Source organism: Heterodontus francisci, chromosome 1, assembly GCF_036365525.1.
Source record: "Heterodontus francisci isolate sHetFra1 chromosome 1, sHetFra1.hap1, whole genome shotgun sequence".
NCBI classification, from domain to species: domain Eukaryota; kingdom Metazoa; phylum Chordata; class Chondrichthyes; order Heterodontiformes; family Heterodontidae; genus Heterodontus; species Heterodontus francisci.
In genome coordinates, this window is record NC_090371.1 from 12,807,264 (window position 1) to 12,827,911 (window position 20,648).

Genomic DNA, 20,648 nt, shown 5'->3' on the forward strand with positions numbered 1-20,648 from the left:
GTGTGTCTTCTTCCTGGCTGCAATTTGGAGGCAGATATAAGGGAGCTGATCACTGCCTCGATGTTTCGGCTCAGTGCTAACAGAGGGCTGAATTGCCGCACTCTGCTTATTTATTGTTCAGAAAAGCCACAGCGACATGGGTCTCATATACCAGTTTGTCTAGTACCATGGGAAGAGGAACAAAGAAAGAGACTAAAGAGTGCTCTTTTCCCTCAACTCATGATGCGAGGGCACTAGCAACAGGTAGAACAGGAAGGTGAAGATGCTCCCAATTATAACATCCAGGAAAGTCCTTATCGAAGACGGGCACTGGCACGTCATCGCATCCTCAGGACAAGGACAAATTACCTTCAAATGTCAGAGACAATGCCAGAGATGCCTAAGGTCACAGAAATCTGTAGGATCCTGCAGCATTACTTGCATCAGCTCGGCTTCGATGGGAATCCCATGCCAGTTGTCCTCAAGGTGACAGTTGCACTCAATTTCTTTCCAGCAGCTCCTTCCAGGGATCCGCGGGCATCTCATATTCTGCAAGCCCAGCTACATCAACGAAGTGACCAATGACCTTTTTCGACATGCCAATAATTTCATCTACTTACCTGTAGTCTAGGGCAGCCAGTCAGCAAGGTCTGCAGCCTTCAGTGCTATTGCTAGCTTCCCGAGAATGCAAGTGGTGATCGACTGCACTCATGTGGCCATTAGAGCTCCCTGGGACCAGCCTGCTGTCTTTGTTAATCGCAAAGGCTTCCACTCTTTAAACATGGAACTGGTTTGCGACCACAGGAGGAAAATCATGCATGTTTGCACACTTGTCCCAGGGAGCTGTCATGATTCCTACATTTTGAGGAATTCCCAGCTGCCAGCAGTTTTCAAGGAACCAGCCGAAGTGGACGGACGGATCCTAGGTAACAAGGGTTACTCCCTTTGTACATGGTTGATGACACCTGTATGTTATCCCCAAAGTGCTGCTGTAGAGAAGTACAATGCTGCTCACGCATCCACTAGAGTCATACTGAACACACGACTGGCATGCTGAAAATGCGATTCTGCTGCCTTGACTGGTCTAGAGGGGCCCTTCAGTACGCGCCACACAGAGTGTCATGAATAATCGTTGTCTGCTGTGCCTTGCGCAACCATGCAATTAGACGTGGCAACATTCTGCAGGTGGAAGAACAGGAGCAACATCAGTCCTCCTCAGATGAGGATGTCTATGAAGAGGGTGAGGAGGAGGACAGCAATGACAATGAGGTCGTCATCGATATGAGGGCCATGGAGAGACATGCAAGGGACATCAGGGAGAACATTATTAATGCACATTTCAGCCAGCAATAAGCCACATCATCAAGGAACATTGGGAAGAGGAACATAAAATTTTCCCACAAGAATTCCCTTTTTCCAGAGGTCTTATTCATCACTGCAGTCTTAACGAAGTGTGGCTGCACTTTGATGTGATTGGCATTTGAAATCACTGAGGGGCTACGATGAATGCGACTACACGGCTCTGCAAGCAGTGTTAAGTTATAACTGTAGAAAGCAAAAGTAAGGCATGACAGTATTGGAAAAAGTTATTAATCATCAATAGGAAAACAGCCGTCATTGAAGAATGGAGGCTCAAATTCCAATGAGATATGGGCACTGGACATTTCCTAAGATGCTTTGCAAACATCATTGCTCTCCTGCTATAGGTATCCATGTGTGATGAAACAAAACATGACCGAGAGTGGATCCAATTTTGCACAGGAACATAGGAGAAGGAGTAGGCCATTCAGCCCATCGAGTCTGCTGTGCCATTCAACACAATTATGGCTGGTCATCCACTACAATGCCTTTTTCCCACACCATCCTCATATCCCCTTTTGTCATTGGTGTTTAGAAATCTGTCAATCTCTGCTTTAAACATACTCAATGACTGAGCTTCCACAGCTCTCTGGGGTAGAGAATTCCAAAGATTCACAACCCTCTGAGTGAAGAGATTTCTCCTCATCTCTGTCCTAAGTGGCTTCCCCCTTATTTTGAAATTGTGTCCCCTGGTTCTAGACTCCTCAACCAGGGGAAACATCTTACCTGCATCTACCCTGTCTATCCCTTTAAGTATTTTGTAGGTTTCAATGAGATCACCTCTCATTCTTCGAAACTCCAGAGAATACAAACCGAGTTTCCCCAATCTCTCTTCATAGGACAGTTCCGACATCCCAGGAACAAGTCTGGTGAACCTTTGTTGCACTCCCTCTATGGCAATGATATCCTACATAAGATAAGGGGACCAAAACTGCACACAGTACTCCAGGTACAGTCTAATCAAGATTCTATACAATTGAAGCAAGACTTCACTACTCCTGTACTCCAATCCTCTTGCAATAAAGGCTAACATACCATTAGCCTTCCTAATTGCTTGCTGCACCTGCATGTTAGCTTTCAGTGACTTATTGACAAGAACACCCAGATCCCTTTGAACATCTACACTTTCTAATCTCTTTAAGAAATACTCTGCACATCTGTTCCTCCTACCAAAGTGGATAACCTCACCTTTTTCCACATTATATTCCATCTGCCATGTCTTGCCCACTCACTAAGTATATCCAAATCCCCTTGAAGCCGCTTTGCGTCTTCCTCTTAACACACATTCGCACCTAGTTTTGTGTCATCTGAGAACTTGGAGATATTACATTTGGTCCCCACATCCAAATCATTGATATATATTGTGAACAGCTGGGGTCCAAGCACTGATCCCTGCGGAACTTCACAAGTCACGGCCTGCCAATGCGAAAATGACCCGTTTATTCCTCTGCTTTCTGCCTGTTAACCAATTCTTAATCCATTCTAGTATATTACCTCATATCCCATGTGCTTTAATTTTGCTAACCAACCGCTTGTGGGGGACTTTATCAAAAGCCTTCTGAAAATCCAAGTGTACCATTTTCGCCAACTCCCCTTTATCAATTCTGTTAGTAACATCCTCAAAAAACTCCCAACAGGTTGGTCAAACATGATTTCTCATTCATAAATCCATGTTAACTATGCCCAATCAAATCATTATTGTGCAAATGTCCTTTTATCACATCCTTTATAATAGATTCTAGCATTTTTCCAACGACTGTTTTTTTTTATTCGTTCATGGGATGTGGGTGTCGCTGGCCAGGCCAGCATTTACTGCCCATCCCTAATTGCCCTTGAGAAGGTGGTGGTGAGCTGCCTTCTTGAACCGCTGCAGTCCATGTGGGGTAGGTACACCCACAGTGCTGTTAGGAAGGGAGTTCCAGGATTTTGACCCAGCGATAGTGAAGGAACGGCGATATAGTTCCAAGTCAGGATGGTGTGTGACTTGAAGGGGACCTTGCATTTGCTGCCCTTGTCCTTCGAGTTGGTAGAGGTCGCGTGTAACAGATCTGTAATTCCCTGTTTTCTCTCTCCCTCCCTTTTTAAATAGTGAGGTGACATTTGCTACCTTCCAATCTGCAGGAACCGTCCAGAATCTTTATAATTTTGGAAAATGATCACCAATGCATCCATTATGTCCATAACTACCTCTTTCAACACTTTGAGATGTAGAATATCAGCTCCCCGGGACTGGAGTCAATGGGAATGAGGGGGAAAACTCTCTGCTGGTTGAAGTCATACCTAGCACAAAGGAAGATGGCTGTGGTCATGATGACTTGTTCTAATCATACTGTGCTTTTCTATGTGCATTGTTAAGACATCCTTAGTAATAGCTTCCAGCAATTTCCCAACAACTGAGGTTAGGCCTGTAGTTCCCTGCTTCCTTTATTTAAAAGCGGTGTAACATTTGCCAACTTCCAATCTGATGTGACGGCAGGTTCCACCAATGAAAGGCCGCCCCTGCTGTCACATGACGCCTGTGCCCGTTACAGGATAGATAATTTAAAATCAAAATCGCGTGGGAAACGGGAATTGCAGCTGGAGCGGAAGTAATGGCAATTTCTGGTCCCGCCATCGGGACCACTGTGGCACTCAGAAAAGTCCACACCTGGTCTCCAGGCTGAAAACTCGTCCTTAGCTGTTCTATCTGCTTGGGGTTTCAACACTTGCTGAGAAACCTTGAGATGTTTTCTGACTCTCTCGGCAGTTTTTGAGAGTCTCTCTCGAAACTTCGACACATCCGGCTGGATTTTACCAGCCCCCGACGTCAAGGGTCTTGGCAGTGGGGGGGCCTGGAAAATACCTCAGGGAGAGGCCCGTCATGGGCCTCGAGTCTGGGAAGGCCCCGCCCCATATTACCGACGGTGGTGAGGCCTCGGGGTGGCTTCTCTGCCGCTCGGTGACGGGGACCTAATTAAAATATGTTAGTTTCTGTTCATAAAGGAATCAATCACTTACCTGGTCCTGCCAGCCGTTCCGTTCCGATATTCCGGCCGGTTGCCAGAAGTCCCATGCCTTCGGATCTCCATTCGAAGATCCAAGGCGGAACGCTGTTGGGGAGGGGGGAGAAGTGAGGTTTTCAGGGCGGGAACAGGAGCGAGGGGAAAGGCAAGAACTAGGTGGAGTGGATGGTGGGAAGAGGTTCAAGGTTAAAGTGGAGAAAGCTTGGGGGGAGAAGGTCGGAATCAAGATTTTAATTATTTTGGGGGAGAGGGCTATATATAGATTGAATTGTCATTGGTGGGGGGGGGGGGTAGGAGAGGGGATTGAAACTGACAATAAAGTTTTGATTTTTTTTCCTGACCTGGACCTTTAAACATTTAAATTGACCTGAAGGGCTTGAAGCCCTTTAGAAATGGCGCCGGTGCCTGCATGGTGGCACCAGACACTGTTGATGGGGACGGAGTGCCCCCTCTACGTCATCAGGGGCAGGTGCTCCGCCCCCTCCATGTAAATGAGCCACTGCGCTAAATATTACAGCAGCTTAGCGGGACAAATCCCGCGCGTGCACCCCGCTGCTTAAATAGCTCACCGCCGATTCAGCCCATAATCTTAGAGGGTCGTGCTAATTAAAGGCCTGCTACCCGACCCGAACCCGACGGGAACCAACGACATGTCGGATTCGGTTCGGGTCACACTTCCAGGTCCGGCATTCGGGCTCGGGTCAGGTCGGGCCAGATCGGACACGCTCTATCACCACCTCAGGTAAATGACTTTAATGTTAATTTACTTTTTGGACTTTAAAGGCAGTTTTGCTACAGTTATTTTAAGCTCGTGCAGGTAAGGAACAAAGTGATAAACGGAAGGTAGGTTAACTGATGGTCGGGTCGGGTCGGGTCGGGTTGGGCCCGGGGAAAAAGTGGAAGGACTCAGGCCATGTCGGGCTCGGGTCGGATGGGGTTCTGTCGGGCTCGGGTCGGGTCTCGTTTGCAGACCCAAGCAGGCCTTTAGTGCTAATAATCTCTCTTTAATGAGTTTAAGGTGACCCCTAATCTTAAACCCATAGACCAATTCAAATGGACTGAAACCAGTGGACCCATTCGGTGTGTGCCTAGTGACAAATAAAAAAAATTATATCCCCTTATCCCAATCATGAAGATACTCAAAATAATGAGCCTTATTCATACTTTCCAAAGCACCTTGCGACTGTGGGTTATAAGCAGACAATTTGAGCTATTTCACTCCTAAATTACTCATGACCTCTTGAAATATCCCTGTCATGAAATTTGACCCCTGGTCCGACTGAACTTCTTTTGACAATCCATATTTAGTGAAAAACGGAATTAACCCCTCAATTATAACTCTCGCTGTGATCTTTTTTAAAGGTTTTACCTCAGGAAATCTCATGGACAAATCCATGATGGTTAGGGGAACCTTGAGACCTGACTTAGTTGTGAGTAGGGGTCTGACACAATCCACAGGAACACTACGAAACGGTTCGTCAAAAGCTGGTATCGATGGGGCTGGCTTAATCGAAGACTGTGGCTTCCCACCTACCTAACATGTTTGGCAAATTCTGCAAAATTCAACCACATCTTTATGCAAGCCTGGCCAATAAAAATGCTGCCTTATCCTGGTCTGAGTCTTTCAAATACCCACATGACAAGCCACTGGGATCTCATGGGCAAATCTCAAATCCCCCGGGGGGGGGATAAGCTATAGCCCAATCCTCATCTACAAGATGCACTGCAGCAATGCACCAAGGCTCCTTCGACAGCTCCTTTCAAACCCACGACCTCTACCACCTAGAAGGAGAAGGGTAACAGATGCATGGGAACACCACCACCTGCAAGTTCTCCTGCAAGCCACACACCATCCTGACTTGGAACTATATCACCGTTCCTTCGCTATCATTGGGTCAAAATCTTGGAACTCTCTTTCTTACAGCACTGTGAGTGTACCTACCCCACATGGACTGCAGCGGTTCAAGAAGGCAACTCACCACCACCTTCTCAAGGACAATTAGGGATGGGCAATAAATGCTGGCCAAGCCAGTAATGCCCACATCCCATGAGCAAATAATTTTAAAAAAGGGGGCCTCTGGGGAGATCTCCACTTTCATGTGAAAATGTCATTCTTAATATATTAATGCTCAGGGACATTTTCAGCTTCTGCATCAGAACATGCTGTGTGAGACAAACATCTTCAACAGGGTCTGCCTGTTGTGCTTCAATCAAAGAGGATCTGCTAAACAATTCAGCGTTGCTAACCTTGGAGCCTTTTCCACTATCATTCCCATTCAAATCCTTGAAAAAGATTTCAGCCAACCCTAAGACTCGACTTATTCTCCACAACAACTGAATCTTTCTCATCTTGTTTAATCTTATGAGCCTGGGATCCTGTTACTAAATAATCTGGGAATATTCCAGGGAATTCCTGCTGCAAAACTTGCATTTCAGCACCCTCAGGTGGCTTTACAAAAAATACTGGAAATGCCAATATCTCATCCCCAGCTAAATTATTCCCTAGGAACAAATCCACCCCTTCGATATGCAAATCCAGGACAATTCCTATTGTTCCCGGACCACTGACTAAATCACATTGCAAATTAACCTTACGCAATGGAATGGACAAAAACCTCCTCAATACCCTGCACTATGACATTCCCATTCATTATACTACCTGGCGAAAATTTACATCCTTTGCTACCATTAATGACTGGGCTGCCACTGTATCTCCAGGCAGCACAATCGACCTGCCTCATCTGACAAGTACGGGCACACATACCCCTGAACACGAAACCTCTATAACCTTCAGGGACCTGACTAGCACACAGGGGAGCACACCACCGCGCAGGCGCCTGCACCCTTTTTAAAGGGCTTTTTAAAATTCCAAACTTTCACCCCTCCCCCCCCCACTTCAACACCTTTGACCCACAACCCCTTCCCACAATCCCCACACCCAATCGGAGCAGTTTTCCTTACTCCCGCCTTCCCCCCCCACCCTGAAATTTTCACTCCTCGCCCCCCCCCACCCCACGCTGCCTTGGAACTCCAAACGGAGTTCTGAAGGTGTGGGAGTTCCGGCCGGTGGTCTGAATATCGGCATGGGACGGTCTTTGTTGCCAGGTAGGTAATTATTCTTTAATTGTAATATGATTTGCATATTAAAATGAAGGTCCCGCCACCGAGCAGCGGGGGAGGGGGGGGGTGCCGTGCGCACTGAGGCCTTACCGCCACCGATAAAATGCAGCAGGGCTTTCTTGGAGTCGGAGGTCATGGCGGGCCTCTCACGGAAGAATTTTCCGGGTCCCCCTTCCACGACCCCCGATGCCGGAGGGCTCATAAAATTCAGCCCCAAATCTCTTCTCATTATCAACCTTCTTATCTTTCCAACTTCTCTGGAAGTTTCCAAATTGGGGCCTGTAACTACTGCTTTGGGGGATCAATTCATAATCATCCGCCATTTCTGCAGCGTTCCTTATTTTACCAAACTTAAGTTCTTCCAGATGGGACCCTTATTCCTGAAGGGTTGCTATTTTTACATTTTTCATTAGGATTCCTTCTTTAAGGCTTTCCAAGTCTTTCTCAATCTTCATGGACTTATACCTTCTCTCTAGCAACTTCCATAAATGTCTCATAGAGTCATTTACGGCATAGAAGGAAGCCATTCAGTTCATTGAGTCCATACCGGCTCCCCACAGAGCAGTCCTGTCAGTCTCTCACCCTGCTCGATCCCCACAGCACTGCAAGTTTATTTCCTTCAAGTGCCCATCCAGTTTTCTTTTGAAGTCATTGATTGTCTCAACTTCCACCATCCTCATGGGCAGCGAGTTCCAGGTCATTACCACCCGCTGCTTAAAAAAGTAATTCCCCCTACATCACTTGCACAAAATCTTCAATCTGTGTCCCCCTCCCCAGTTAGTTAATGGGAACAGTTTTCCTTGTCTAACTGATCTAAGCCTGTCATAATCTTGTACACTTCTATTAAATCTCCTCTCAATCTCCTTTGTTCTAAGGAAAACAAACCCAGCTTTTTCAACCTAACCTTGTAATGAAAATCCCCCATCTCTGAAACCATTCTGATAAGTCTCCTCTGCACCCTCTCAAGGACCCTCACAACCTTACTGAAGTGGCCAGAACTCGATGCAATACTCCAGTTGCAGCCTAACCAGAGCTTTATAAAGGTTTAGCATAACTTCCCTCCTTTTGTACTCAATGCTTCTACTTATAAAGGCAGATCACATATGCTTTACGAATCACTCTCTCAATATGCCCTGCCACCTTTAAAGATTGATGCACATGCATCCCTAGGTCTCTCTGTTCCTGCACACTCTTTAGAACTATGCCATTCTGTATATATTGCCTCCCCTTATTCCTGCTGCCAAAATGCATCACCTCAAACATGTCAGTATTAAATTCCATCTTCCACCCGTCTGCCCATTCTGCTAGCCTATCTATGTTACGTTACAGGCAGTTCCTATCATCCTTGCTGTTTGCCACACCTCTGAGTTTGGTATCATCAGCAAATTTTGAAATTCTACTCTGTCCCTGTTTCTTTTTTTAAATTCCTGAACTTTTGTCTGTAAGCTTCTGGTACCAACTCATAAGAATTGAGAACTGAAATTTTAACCATTTCACAATCACTTGACTGTTATTCCGAAAGTGTTGAATATACCTCTAAAGCTTTTCCCATTAACTCACTTTGCTTTAAAATGTCCAACTTTCTTTCAGCCATTTCAATGTTGTAGCAATTTTTTCAAAGAATCAAAATAAATTTCAACTGCTTCCTCACTGAATTTAGGGACTAAGCAAATATTCCTTGCCAAATCAAAACCAGGAGTTAAATTGGATTCATCCTCAAACCTTCTTGCCACTCCCTGTTGGCGTATTCCAAGCTTTTCTTTGTCCAGTGTAAATTTTCTGGCTTCTCTTCCTTTTTGCAACTCTTTTGCCTTGAGTTCAAGCGTTCTCATTTCAAGTTTTCATTGTCCCTTTCTCTTTCCATTCCCCTTTCCTCTTTTTCGAGTTCCAGTTGCCTCATTTGTCACTGAATTCTGGCTAACTCAATCTGAGAGCTGCCAGAATTGCCCTTTTCTTCCTCAAGGTTAAAATGCCGAACCAACACTTCAACAATTTCTGCCTTTTCAGCTTTTGATTTTAAACTAATCCCTGCTTTCTCTGCTACAGCCATTAATGCATCCACTGTTAACTGTGTTAAATCACTGAGAGTCAAATCTCTCTCTGCAAAGGTTTGAGCATTAACAGTAGACATGCTGACTCTTCCTTATGAGTACAGCAAAATTCATTGTGAAATATTGTTTATTTAAATTCTAGCAAATTCCAATGAACCCGTTCTACAACCTCTGAATTTGTATCTCAGACCCGAGCCCCCTCAGTGAGACCATTAACGTCAAAATACGAGATATGAACTCCCCAGACCAATTTAAAGAATTACACGACTACATTTCACTTTTTAAGACTTTTATTATAACAACTAAACTAAAATTTCCTATTAATTAAATAGTACTTTGTAAGTAGCTGATACCCCAGAAAGGTATTTTCTTCACTTATTAAGACATTTGAAAACCTCACACCACACTTATATACTACACAGACCTCCTTGATGGTGAGATCTTTGCAGCTAAAAGTCCCAAACTACCCCAATGCAATGGGTTGGATCTCCCAGATCTCAAGTCCTCAGCTTTGTAAAAATTGATGTTAGGGGGAACATGAAGAAGAACGTTTTTACACTGTGAGTTGACCTGGAATTCACTGCTCACAAGGGTGGTGGAAGAAGATGGAACCAATGATTCAAAAGGAAATTGGATGGCTATTTGGAGGAAATAAACCTGCAGGCCAATGGGAATCAAGCGGGGGAGTGGGACTGACTGGATAGCTCCGTGGAGAGCTGGCATGGACTCGATGGGCCGAATGGCCTCCTTCTGTGCCACAAATGACTCAATGGCTCTCTATGACATTTCTCAAAGTCAACGTCATCTTAGATCACTTTTTCCAAGCGTTTTGACCTGAATTTCTGTGAATAAGGCAATCTCTGGTGATCCTGTTGATATTTTACTTCTCTGTAAACCTCAACTCTCAAAACCGATTCAAGTCTTCACAGTCTTTTGTTGTATCAATCTTTTCAGACCAGGTGTTCCCTCTCTCTCCTCTCTGAGGTTGCCACCACTGGTCATCTTCCTTACAGTCTGCCTTCTGAAAATCTGTTTAATTTATCTGAAATTAAAAGTCAATAGCCAGTTTTCTTTTCCAATGTGCAAAGTCCACAAGTCTGGCTACAGAAGAGCCACCTTTGTTTCCAGGTGTTGGCAACTGCAATTCGTATTTGCATTTTCAGAATCACTGATTCCTTATTTATGATCTGAAAGGCTGGGAGGGTAAAACCCATTGTTCTTCAGGTGTTATACCCCTGTAGTCTCTGCTTTTCGAAAAGTCTTTGATCTGGGTTCTTTGTTGTCCTGGTAACCAAGATCACCTGACTTGTCTTTAAGCAGAGGCCATGTGAAGTCACCTGACTTCTCTGACTCTCGCTCAAACTACATTAACAATAACAGTTTTTAAAACAATTATGCTACAAAGTCCAGGGTTCATAACACCCGTCCCTAATTGCCCTTGAGAAGGTGGTGGTGAACTGCCGCCTTGAACCGCTGCAGTCCATGTGGGGTAGGTACACCGACAATGCTGTTGGGGAAGGGAGTTCCAGGATTTTGACCCAGTGACAGTGAGGGAACGGCGATACAGTTCCAAGTCAGGATGCCGTGTGGCTTGGAGGGTCTCTGCCTCCACCACCATTCCTGGCAGCGAATTTTCACCTCTGGATGAAAATGTTTCCCCTCATGTCCCCTCTAATACTAATGGAAAGAGGTATCTTATTCTTTGGAAAACTTGATGAAAAGGTCAAGGAGTTGGCCTAAAATAAAGCAGAAGGTGAACTAAAGGAAGTCGAACGGATGAAGGTCCTTCCCATTGAATCAACTCTGCGTAACATGTACTTATTGTCTCACAAGCTGTATTTGCTTTCTTCTTCTCTAATCTGTAGGGTAAGATCCAGCTGTGGGTGGATATCTTTCCAAAATCACTTGGACCACCAGGGCCCCCATTCAACATTACTCCTCGCAAAGCCAAGAGGTGAGATTCCTGCCTTTCTTATCCCACACCATCTCTCTTGATGGTGGTGCAGATCCTCAAAGGTCCATGGATCTGGGAGTCAATTGAAACTTTCAAGACTGGGATGACTAAAATTTTGTTGTACAAGAGTATCAAGTGGTATGGAAGAAAGGTGGGTAAGCGGAGTTAAGGTACAGATCAGCCGTGATCTAATTGTGGGAAGTTGTGGACACACTATGGGTCTTTGACAAACACATCTGCAAGAAGTGTGACCAGCTACAGAAGCTTCAGCTCTGGTTTTCTGAACTCGAGCGGCGGCTGGAGTCACTGTGGTGCATCCACAAGTCAGAGAACTACATGAATAGCACATTTGAGGAGGTGGTCACACAGCAGGTTAAGAATGTGCAGGCAGAGAGACAATGGGTGCCCATCAGGCAGTCTAAGAGAACCAGGCTGGTAGTGCAGGAGTCTCGCTTGCTAACCGGTTTTCCATTTTGGATACTGGTGAGGGTGATGGTTCGTCAGAAGAGTGTATTCAGAGCCAAGCCCGTGGCATCACAAGTGGCTCAGCTGCACAGGAGGGGAGGAAGAAGAGTGGAAGAGCAGTAATTATAGGGGATTCGTTAGAGGAACAGACAAGTGTTTCTGCGGCTGCGGACATGACACCAGGATGGTATGTTGTCTCCCTGGTGCCAGGGTCAAGGATGTCACAGAGCGGCTGAAAGAGGGTGAACAGCCAGAGGTCATGGTTCACATTGGTAACAACGACTTAGGTAGAGAGAGGGATTAGGTCCTGAAAGCAGAGTTTAGGGAGTTAGGGAAGCAATTAAAAAGCAGGACCTCAGAAGCAGTAATCTCAGGATTACTCCCAGTGCCACAGCTTTGGGACCTGTTCTGGGGTAGGTGGGATCTGTAGAAGATGGATGGGTTGCACGTTACCAGGACCGGGACTAACATCCTCACAGGGAGATTTGCTGGTGTTGTTGGGGAGGGTTTAAACTAAATTGGCAGGGGGTTGGGAACCTATGAGGGAGCACAGATTGGAGGGAAGCAGAACTGGTAGCAGGAAGTAGAAACATAGTAAGTGAAGTTGTAAGGCAGATGAGACGAAGGCAAACATCAGATAGGATCGGAATGAGCAATAATGTTAACACAAAGTTAAGGGCACTCTATCTGAATGCATGCAGCATTCGCAACAAGGTAGATGATTTGAAGGCACAAATAGAGATAAATGGGTATGATTTAATTGCCATTACGGAAACGTGGCTACAGGGTGACCAGGACTGGTAACTGAATATTCAGGGATATTGATCATTTACGAAGGTTAGGCAGAGGGGAAAAGGAGGTGGGTTAGCGCTGTTGATAAGGGACGAGATCAGTACATTTGTGAGAGATGATCTTAGATCGAAGGACATCTTGACAAATATATGAATAGGAAGGGAATAAAGGGATATGGGCCCCGGAAGTGCAGAAGGTGTTAGTTTAGGCAGGCATCACTATCGGCGCAGGCTTGGAGGGCCGAATGGCCTGTTCCTGTGCTGTACTGCTCTTTGTTCTTTGTTGACATGTAGAATCTGTTTGGGTGGAGCTAAGAAAGAGCAAGGCGGAAGCAAACATTGGTTGGAGTTGTTTATAGGCCATCAAACTGTAGTGGTAATGTTGGGCAAAATAACCAATATCTCTTCTGGAGAAGCTGTTGTCCTGCATTTCCTTTGTATTTGTTCCAGGTTCTACCTGCGCTGTATAATATGGAACACCAACGATGTCATCTTAGATGACCTCAGCATCACAGGAGAGAAGATGAGTGATATTTATGTGAAAGGGTCAGTACATTTATGAATTCATTCTTTCTCTGAATCTATTTACATGGAGTGTTACATAGAATTACATCAAGTCTACAGCATAGAAACAGGCCATTCGGCCCACCACTTCCATGCTGGTGTTTATGCTCCACAAGAGCCTCCTCCTACCCTATTTCATCTCATCCCGTCAGCAAATCCTTCTATTCCTTTCTCCCTCGTGTACTTACCCAGCTTCCCCTTAAATACATTACACTATTCTCCTCAACCACTCCCTCTGCTAGTGAGTTCCACATTCTCACTACTCCCTGGCTAAAGAAATGTCTCCTGAAATTCCTATTGGATTTTTTAATGACTATCTTATGTTTGCAGACAGGAGTGTACATCTGTAATGGTTGCCATGGCATTTTACTAGCACCGTAATCTGTCTATTTTCGTGATGTTAGTTGAGCTGGCCAGGACACTGGGGAGAACCCTCCCGATCTTCTTCCAGATAGTGCCATGGAACTCGCTACCAGAGGGAGTGAATAGTAGAGATTCATTTAAGGGGAAGCTAGATAAACACATGAGGGAGAAAGGAATCGAAGGTTATGTCGATGGGATTAGCTGAAGTAAGAGGAGGCAGTGGCACGGATCATTTAGGCTGAATGAGCAGTTTCTATGCCGTGGAGGCGATGTATGTAGCTCAGTGCCACATTTTGTCTGATAATCACTCCTATAAAGTGCCTTGCCCTGTTTTACTATGGTTGAAGGTGGTGTATCATTTTTTTTCATTCATTCATGAGATGTGGGCGTTGTTGGCAAATTCACCATTTACTGCCCATCACTAATCACCCCTTAACAGGAATGGATGACGTGGTAGATGCTAATATTTTTCTAGACGCAATCTGTAAGTTCATGAAGAGATTCGCGACCTGGGTGAATCATTATTGGTGAATTGCCCTTGACTTTGGCTTTCGCTCTGTTTCCAGATGGCTTCTGGGCTATGAGGGTAACAAACAGAAGACAGACGTTCACTACAGGTCAATGGGGGGAGAAGGAAACTTCAACTGGAGATTCGTCTTGCCTTTCGAATACTTGCCCACTGAACAAGTCTGTTCCATTGCCAAGAAGGTGAGTGAGAGGCAGCAGTGAAAGTAGGAGGGAGACTGTCTCATGACATTTACAATCTGCCTCATTTACAAACCCGGTCTGAACATTTTGTAATTGCTTCTTCTGTTTCTTGTTTCCTTCAGAGTTCTGTCCTTCTTCCCAAAAGCCATTGCCTCCTTCCAGACAGCTCTCCCCGAAGCAGCTATGTGTTGAGTAGCAGCTGTTGCTCTTAGTTGGGTAATTAAAGCACTGCTTTTATTTATTCATTTATGAGATCTCAGCATCGCTGGCTAGGCCCGCAGCCTGGACCTGTGAATTTCCACCTTGGCCAGGCCCAGGATCAGACCGATGAGGAGATCCTCCTCCTGGCCCACGCCCCTCCGCACCGGGTGCCCAAAGATCAAGAGCGTGGGGCTGAAGTGCAACCAAAACCTGAGGAGCAGTCCCTTCAAATACTCAAAGAGGGGCTACAACCTTGCACAACCATAAAAACGTGGAACGTGGACTCATCCAGGCCGCAGAAATTACAGGCGGCCTGGGAGTCTGTGAACCTACTTAAAAGTCTATTGCATGGGACTGCCCTGTGCAGCACCCTCCACCCCAGGTCCCCGATGTAAAGGGGGAAGACTCCCGCGTAGAGAGACCTCCATCAGGGTTTCTGCTCGCCGCCAGATGGCAACATGGACAGCCAGGGCGTGTCCGGCCGGCTGACGAGGGCGAGGAAGTGGAGGGTGTGCAGGAGCAGCCCGTACAGGAAACCCCTCCGCGCTGATTGGAATGGCACAGAGGGCATTTCTGAGAGGCAGTTCGGGTTGTGCGGGACCGGCTCCCGAGGAGGGTTTCGGGGCCTGGGTCCGATGAGCAGTTCCGGCTGAGCGGGGGTCAGCTCGGCCGGGAGGGCTCTGCACTCCTGAGCCCCCTCGTCACCTGCAGTGAGGGGCATTCTGGGGGCTTCAGCTACTCCTCCGCCCGCCGGACCGTCCCCGGAGTCGGCCGCCCGGGCAGCCGAGGCGCTCTCCTCCGCCAGCGGGGGAGCGCCCTGACTGAAGGCGACCATGATTCAGACTCGGAATAGATCCCGGTAAAAGACAGGCAACTCCCTCAGAGAGGCGCAGCTAATGGTCTCTGCCGGGATCTGCGTGTCACTTTGAAGGCACTGACACTGGCGGAAAAAAATACATTGCCTGCGCACACTATCTGGGAGACGCTCAACGTACAGGTATCTCTGCAGGGTCCGAAGGCGGAGAGTCGCAGCCTGGGTGCGGATGCACACCAGCGACTGGCCGCCCTCCTCGATCAGGAGAATCAGGACCGTGGCAGAGACCCAGTGTTGCCTCCTGCCCCAGAAGAAATCGACGAGTTTCTTCTGGATCTTGGTGGCGAATGCAAGGGGCGGGGCCAAAGTGACCAACCGGTACCACAGCATGGAGGCCACCAGTTGGTTTATGACCAGCGCTCGGCCCCTGTAGGAAAGCACTCAGAGCAGTCCTGTCCAGCGCCCCAGCCGAGTGGTGACTTTCGCCTCCAACTCCTGCCAAAATGCCGGCCAGGCTTCCTCAGCGGGGCGAAGGTGGACTCCCAAATAGAGGAGGTGCGTGGTGCTCCACGCAAAAGTTGTTGACTCCTCCGGTAGGGAATCCATCCGCCACCGACCCACCAGGAGTCTGGAACATTTCTCCCAATTGATCCTTGCGGATCGCGCATCCTCTGCAACAACGGGATCTGTGACTGTGAGGAGCACGTCGTCGGCATAAGCCGAGAGGACGACCCGCATGGCCGGCTCGCGCAGAGCCAATCCTGTCAACCTCCTGCGAAGCAGGCACAGGAAGGGCTCCACGCAGATGGTGTACAATTGGCCAGATATGGGGCATCCCTGACGCACTCCTCTCCCAAAGCGAAGGGGCGCCGTCAAGGACCCGTTAACTTTGACTAGACACTCTGCGGCGGCGTACAAAAGTCAGACCCGGGCCACAAAATGCGGCCCAAGTCCAAAAGCGTGCAGAGTCCCGAAAAGGTATTCATGATCCACCCTGTCAAACGCCTTCTCCTGATCGAGGGAGAGAAAGGCAACCGACAGACCAGTCCTCTGGGAAAGATGGATCAGGTCCCGGACCAGGTGGATGTTGTCCTGGATGGACTGGCCTGGAACCGTGGAGGACTGGTCGGGGTGGATCATGTGGGCCAGCACGGAGCCCAGGCGGGTAGACATAGCCCGGGCAAAGATCTTATCATCCGTACTGAGGAGGGAGACCGGACTCCAGTTTTTAAGCAGGCGGAGATTGACCCTCTTCGGCAGCAGGACGATGACTGCCCTGTGCCATGAGAGGGGCATCTTCCCGGTCGCCAGGCTTTCCCACAGGATCCATGTGTAATCGTCGCCAGGATGTCCCAGAACACCCTGAGGAACTCCGCGGTCAGCCCGTCCAGCCCCGGGGATTTGCCCCTCGAGAGCTGGTGGAGGGCGCCGGTCAGCTCTGCCAACGTGAGCGGAGCCTCCGATCCTTCGATGCCCTCCAGGCTGACCTTTGGCAGGTCCTCCCACAAAACTCTGCGCATGTCCTCGCTGGAAATAGGGGTGAGGTGACTCATGTAGACCCCACCCTGCCGCTCCAGGAGCCAGGTGGCTTTGTCTCCCGGAACGGTGTGGATCTCCTGCAGAAAGCTCATAGCGTATCTCCCTTCCCTGAGGACTGAGAGATTGTGAAATCTGTGGTGAGACCCCCTGCTACCATTGATGTTGAGGCTGGCTATGGTTATCTTCATGTCAAAGGTACTTAAAAACCGTCACCAACACCTCACTGTGAGGAGGGAGTGCAAGTGCACTGGCCTTTCACTCCCCCAGCAACCCATTGAGGAACGCATTAAATCAGCGCCTCTCAACTAGTTTCACGCCCACGCCTGCTTTCTTAAGGGCGGCACAGATGGACTGGAAGATCAGCGCCAGATTCGACCAATGGCCGAGGGCCAGCTGAACTTTATTGCAGCAACGCCTGCATGCCCCGAGGAAATCCAGGAGTTCCGCCGTGGGGATGAGAGGAGACTCGGTGGGAGACACGAGGGACTCCACCACCTCACTGGCGATGGAGTCAAGGTCGTCCTCCGTGCCCCACACTGAGTCCCCATCCTCCTCCGGGTCTTCACCGCCAGAGGCCGACACGGCCATCACACACTGTGGGGCGGACGTCCCGGTCGCACCAGCTGGTCCCACCTCCGTCACGATCCCACCCCCAGGATCGATGGTGGAGGAGTCCTCTGTGGGTTCCAGGATGGAACTGGAGCCTGTGGGCGCCAGCGGTTCAGGACCCCCCTCCATCTCCGTCCCCAGGCCAATGAGCGGTCCAGGGGAGATGGAAGTTCCCAACTCCGGAAATCCAGCCGGAGCCGAGACCAGAGGCGGAGAGAGGAGGCCATCTCCTGCTCCGCCAGCGCCCACAGACCCAGCAGATGGGGCGAAATTTTCAATTATAACCAGGTCGGGTGTCTCCTGGTTGGTGATGGATTTTGGCTGGGAGGGCTGACCCTTTGGTGCCTCACCCTCCCCTCCACTCCATTCAGGGCACCCGACCCGGTGGCAGACTGGGATGCTTCTCCAGGAGCGTCCCCAGGCTCCCCTACCGCCATTAGGGCTCCACTTGCTCCCACAGGAGGGGCTGCATGTAGAGGGGCCTCCCCCTCTGCTCCAACCTGAGGGCTAGGGAGCTCCTGCCCAGACTTTGCAGCCTTGATGTTGGTGGTGGCAGGGGGAACCTGGGAACCTGAACCAGGAGACAGCTCCCCTCCAACAGATGGGCCCTCCATCTCTGGGCCCTGAGTTACCTCCGTGGAGGGGTGCCTTCTCTTTTTCCTGCTAGGGCGCAGAGGCTCAGAGACCTCTATGTCATCAGGAGCCTCTGCCTCCGCACCCTCTTTTTTTTTTAGTTACCCTGGCCTGAGCCCAGCCCTGGGGCAGGTGGATTCACCGGGAGCCTTGGGCAGAGTTCAGGCTCAGGTTGTGCCACGGTAATCAGGGGACGCACCTCTTGATGTTTATTTTTCTTCTGCGCCTTCCTTCCACTCGGACAGGCACTCCCCTCCCCACCAGAGCCTGTGAAAACCACAGCATCTGGCACCGACTGAACGGTGTCTGGTGGAGGTGTAGGGGGAGTGGGAGGAGGTGCAGCGCCACCACCCTGGGCCAACGAGGTGGAGTTGGTGGCTGGGAGGTTGGGGCAGTTCTTACGAGCATGCCCCACCCCCTTGCAGACATGGCACTGCGCCCCGTCCAAGGTCCAGAAGACGCAGTAGGCCTTTTCCTGGAACTCCACATTGAAGTGGCCATCTGTGACCTCCTCCTGCGCCAACTGCATAAATAACTGGCGGCGGAAGGAGTACACGTGCCGAAGGCTGTTCTCCCGAAGACCGATCAGGACTGGGGTGAGCCCCGTCTTTACCTCCCCCAGATGGTGCAGGTGGGGAAGGAGGAGTTCACCAGGAATGAAGGGCGGGACATTCGACAGAATGACCCATTGTGCAGTAGCCTCCAGGGGGTCCACTGGCAGAAATGTCCTGCCCACGGTGACCCCCTTGCTGAGAGCCAGGGATACCGCCCACTTGGTCTTCAGGAAAAATACCGCCTTCCCATACATTTTTGAGGCAGCAACAATGGTCAAAGGGCCGACAACCTCAGCCGTTGCCTTCACACATACCTCTATTGACATGGGTGGACGTAGCTCTTGACCCCATGCTTCGATGTTATCAGTGCAAATGGTGACGGGTGAACAGGTGCAGCTGCAGCAGCCGCAGCAGCATATGTGTGTGAAGGCCCCACCACTGGCGAAGAGGGGCTTGCCATGGGGTCAAAGAGCCACGCCCAACCCCAAGAAACAAAGCACATCACAGTTTACTTATAAACACAAGCAATATGATGGGGGGGGGGGGGGGAGGTGATAGAGGAGGATAGGGCTGAAAAGGACAAGGAGAGGAGAGGATAGGTGGCCGAGTGATGGAAGAAAGAGAACAGCTGCAAGGATGTTACTGTTCAATTGGTGGTTGGAGCACCTTGCTGCAGAGTCTACAGTCCAGTCTTCCAGTTAGGGGAGGGCTCTTTGCCCAGGTCAGCTAGAGCCACCCAGCACTCTCCTTTTCCTGCTGTTGTATAAGGACTTTCATCAGCCGGGCGGCTCCAGCCGTCCTGAGCTACACAGTTGGGGGTGGGGAGGGAGCCCCTTCTGTGCAGGATAGAAGGTAAACACAAGAGCAAATACAGGGGCTCCCTATACAACTTGGCAGCCCCACCCCTGGATCTTCTGGTGCCTCCTCCCTCCTCCAACAGTCCAAACAACAAACAGTTCTCTGGTGCTCCAACACCCAGCTCTCCAAAAGGACTTGCAGGTCTTCTTAGTCCTTGAAAAAGTGCAGCAACTCAACAGTAAATGCAGCTGTCTACACTGTGCAGTCACCTCTCTCCACTCCAGTTGCAGCAACACAGGTGCAGCTGCTCCCCCTGATTGCAGACAGGAAGTGCTTCACAAATTGCTCAGCCAATCCTTTGCTATCCTGGGAGTGTTTAATGGGGACGGTGTAGAGGGAGCTTTACTTTATATCTAATCCCTGTTTTCTTTTTCTTCAATTTTTCCCACGACATGGCATCTGCACAGTGCACTCCCTCCTCCAACAACATTCTTCCTGTAGCCCAGAATCTGTCCACCTTCATACCAGTTCCTATGTTTGCAGGCTGTGGGAGATGGGTAGGACATCAATTCGAAAACAGTCTTCATTTTAATGCAACTTAGTAATGGCTTCAACATTCCTCTTTACCTAACAGGATTTCAGGAGCAGCTTGGAGCAGCCTCTGGCTCCATTGCTCAAAGGAGAGCAACTTACACAGCAATTGCAATTCTTCATCGTAGATATCATCCAGGCAACTGTTAAACATTGGAAATATCACTCAGACTCACTGGGACAGTGTAGAGGGAGCTTTACTCTGTATCTAATCCTGTGCTGTCCCTGTTCTGGGAGTGTTTGATGGGGACAGTGTAGATGGAGCTTTACTCTGTATCTAACCCGTTTTTTAATTTTTCTTTTTTTTTAAGGTACGGAGTAGGGTAGAAGCTCCTACAACACTGGGTATAAAATGGGGACACACTGACAGGGTGATGTAGAAGGAGATTTACTCTGTATCTAACCTCGTGCTGTACCTGTCCTGGGAGTGTTTGATGGGGACAGTGTAGAGGGAGATTTACTCTGTATCTAACCCGTTTTTTTTTTTTTTGCTAAATTCGGTTTTATTCAGAATCCTGAGGAAGTTATTTGTTTGACAATGCCACAGGCTTCT

The 20,648-nt window shown here is 48.7% G+C and overlaps 1 protein-coding gene across 6 annotated transcripts in view; it reads left to right on the plus strand.

The window, feature by feature from the left end:
* The window catches only part of dysf (dysferlin, limb girdle muscular dystrophy 2B (autosomal recessive)), a 361,838-nt gene that overhangs the window by 320,183 nt on the left and 21,007 nt on the right, over positions 1-20,648 (plus strand). For all 6 annotated transcript variants that reach the window (XM_068028674.1, XM_068028673.1, XM_068028677.1 and 3 more), the window contains 3 exons: positions 11,377-11,465; positions 13,172-13,267; positions 14,215-14,356. In XM_068028674.1, coding sequence (XP_067884775.1) covers positions 11,377-11,465; positions 13,172-13,267; positions 14,215-14,356 — 327 coding nt within the window. The remainder of the gene's footprint in view (positions 1-11,376; positions 11,466-13,171; positions 13,268-14,214; positions 14,357-20,648) is intronic.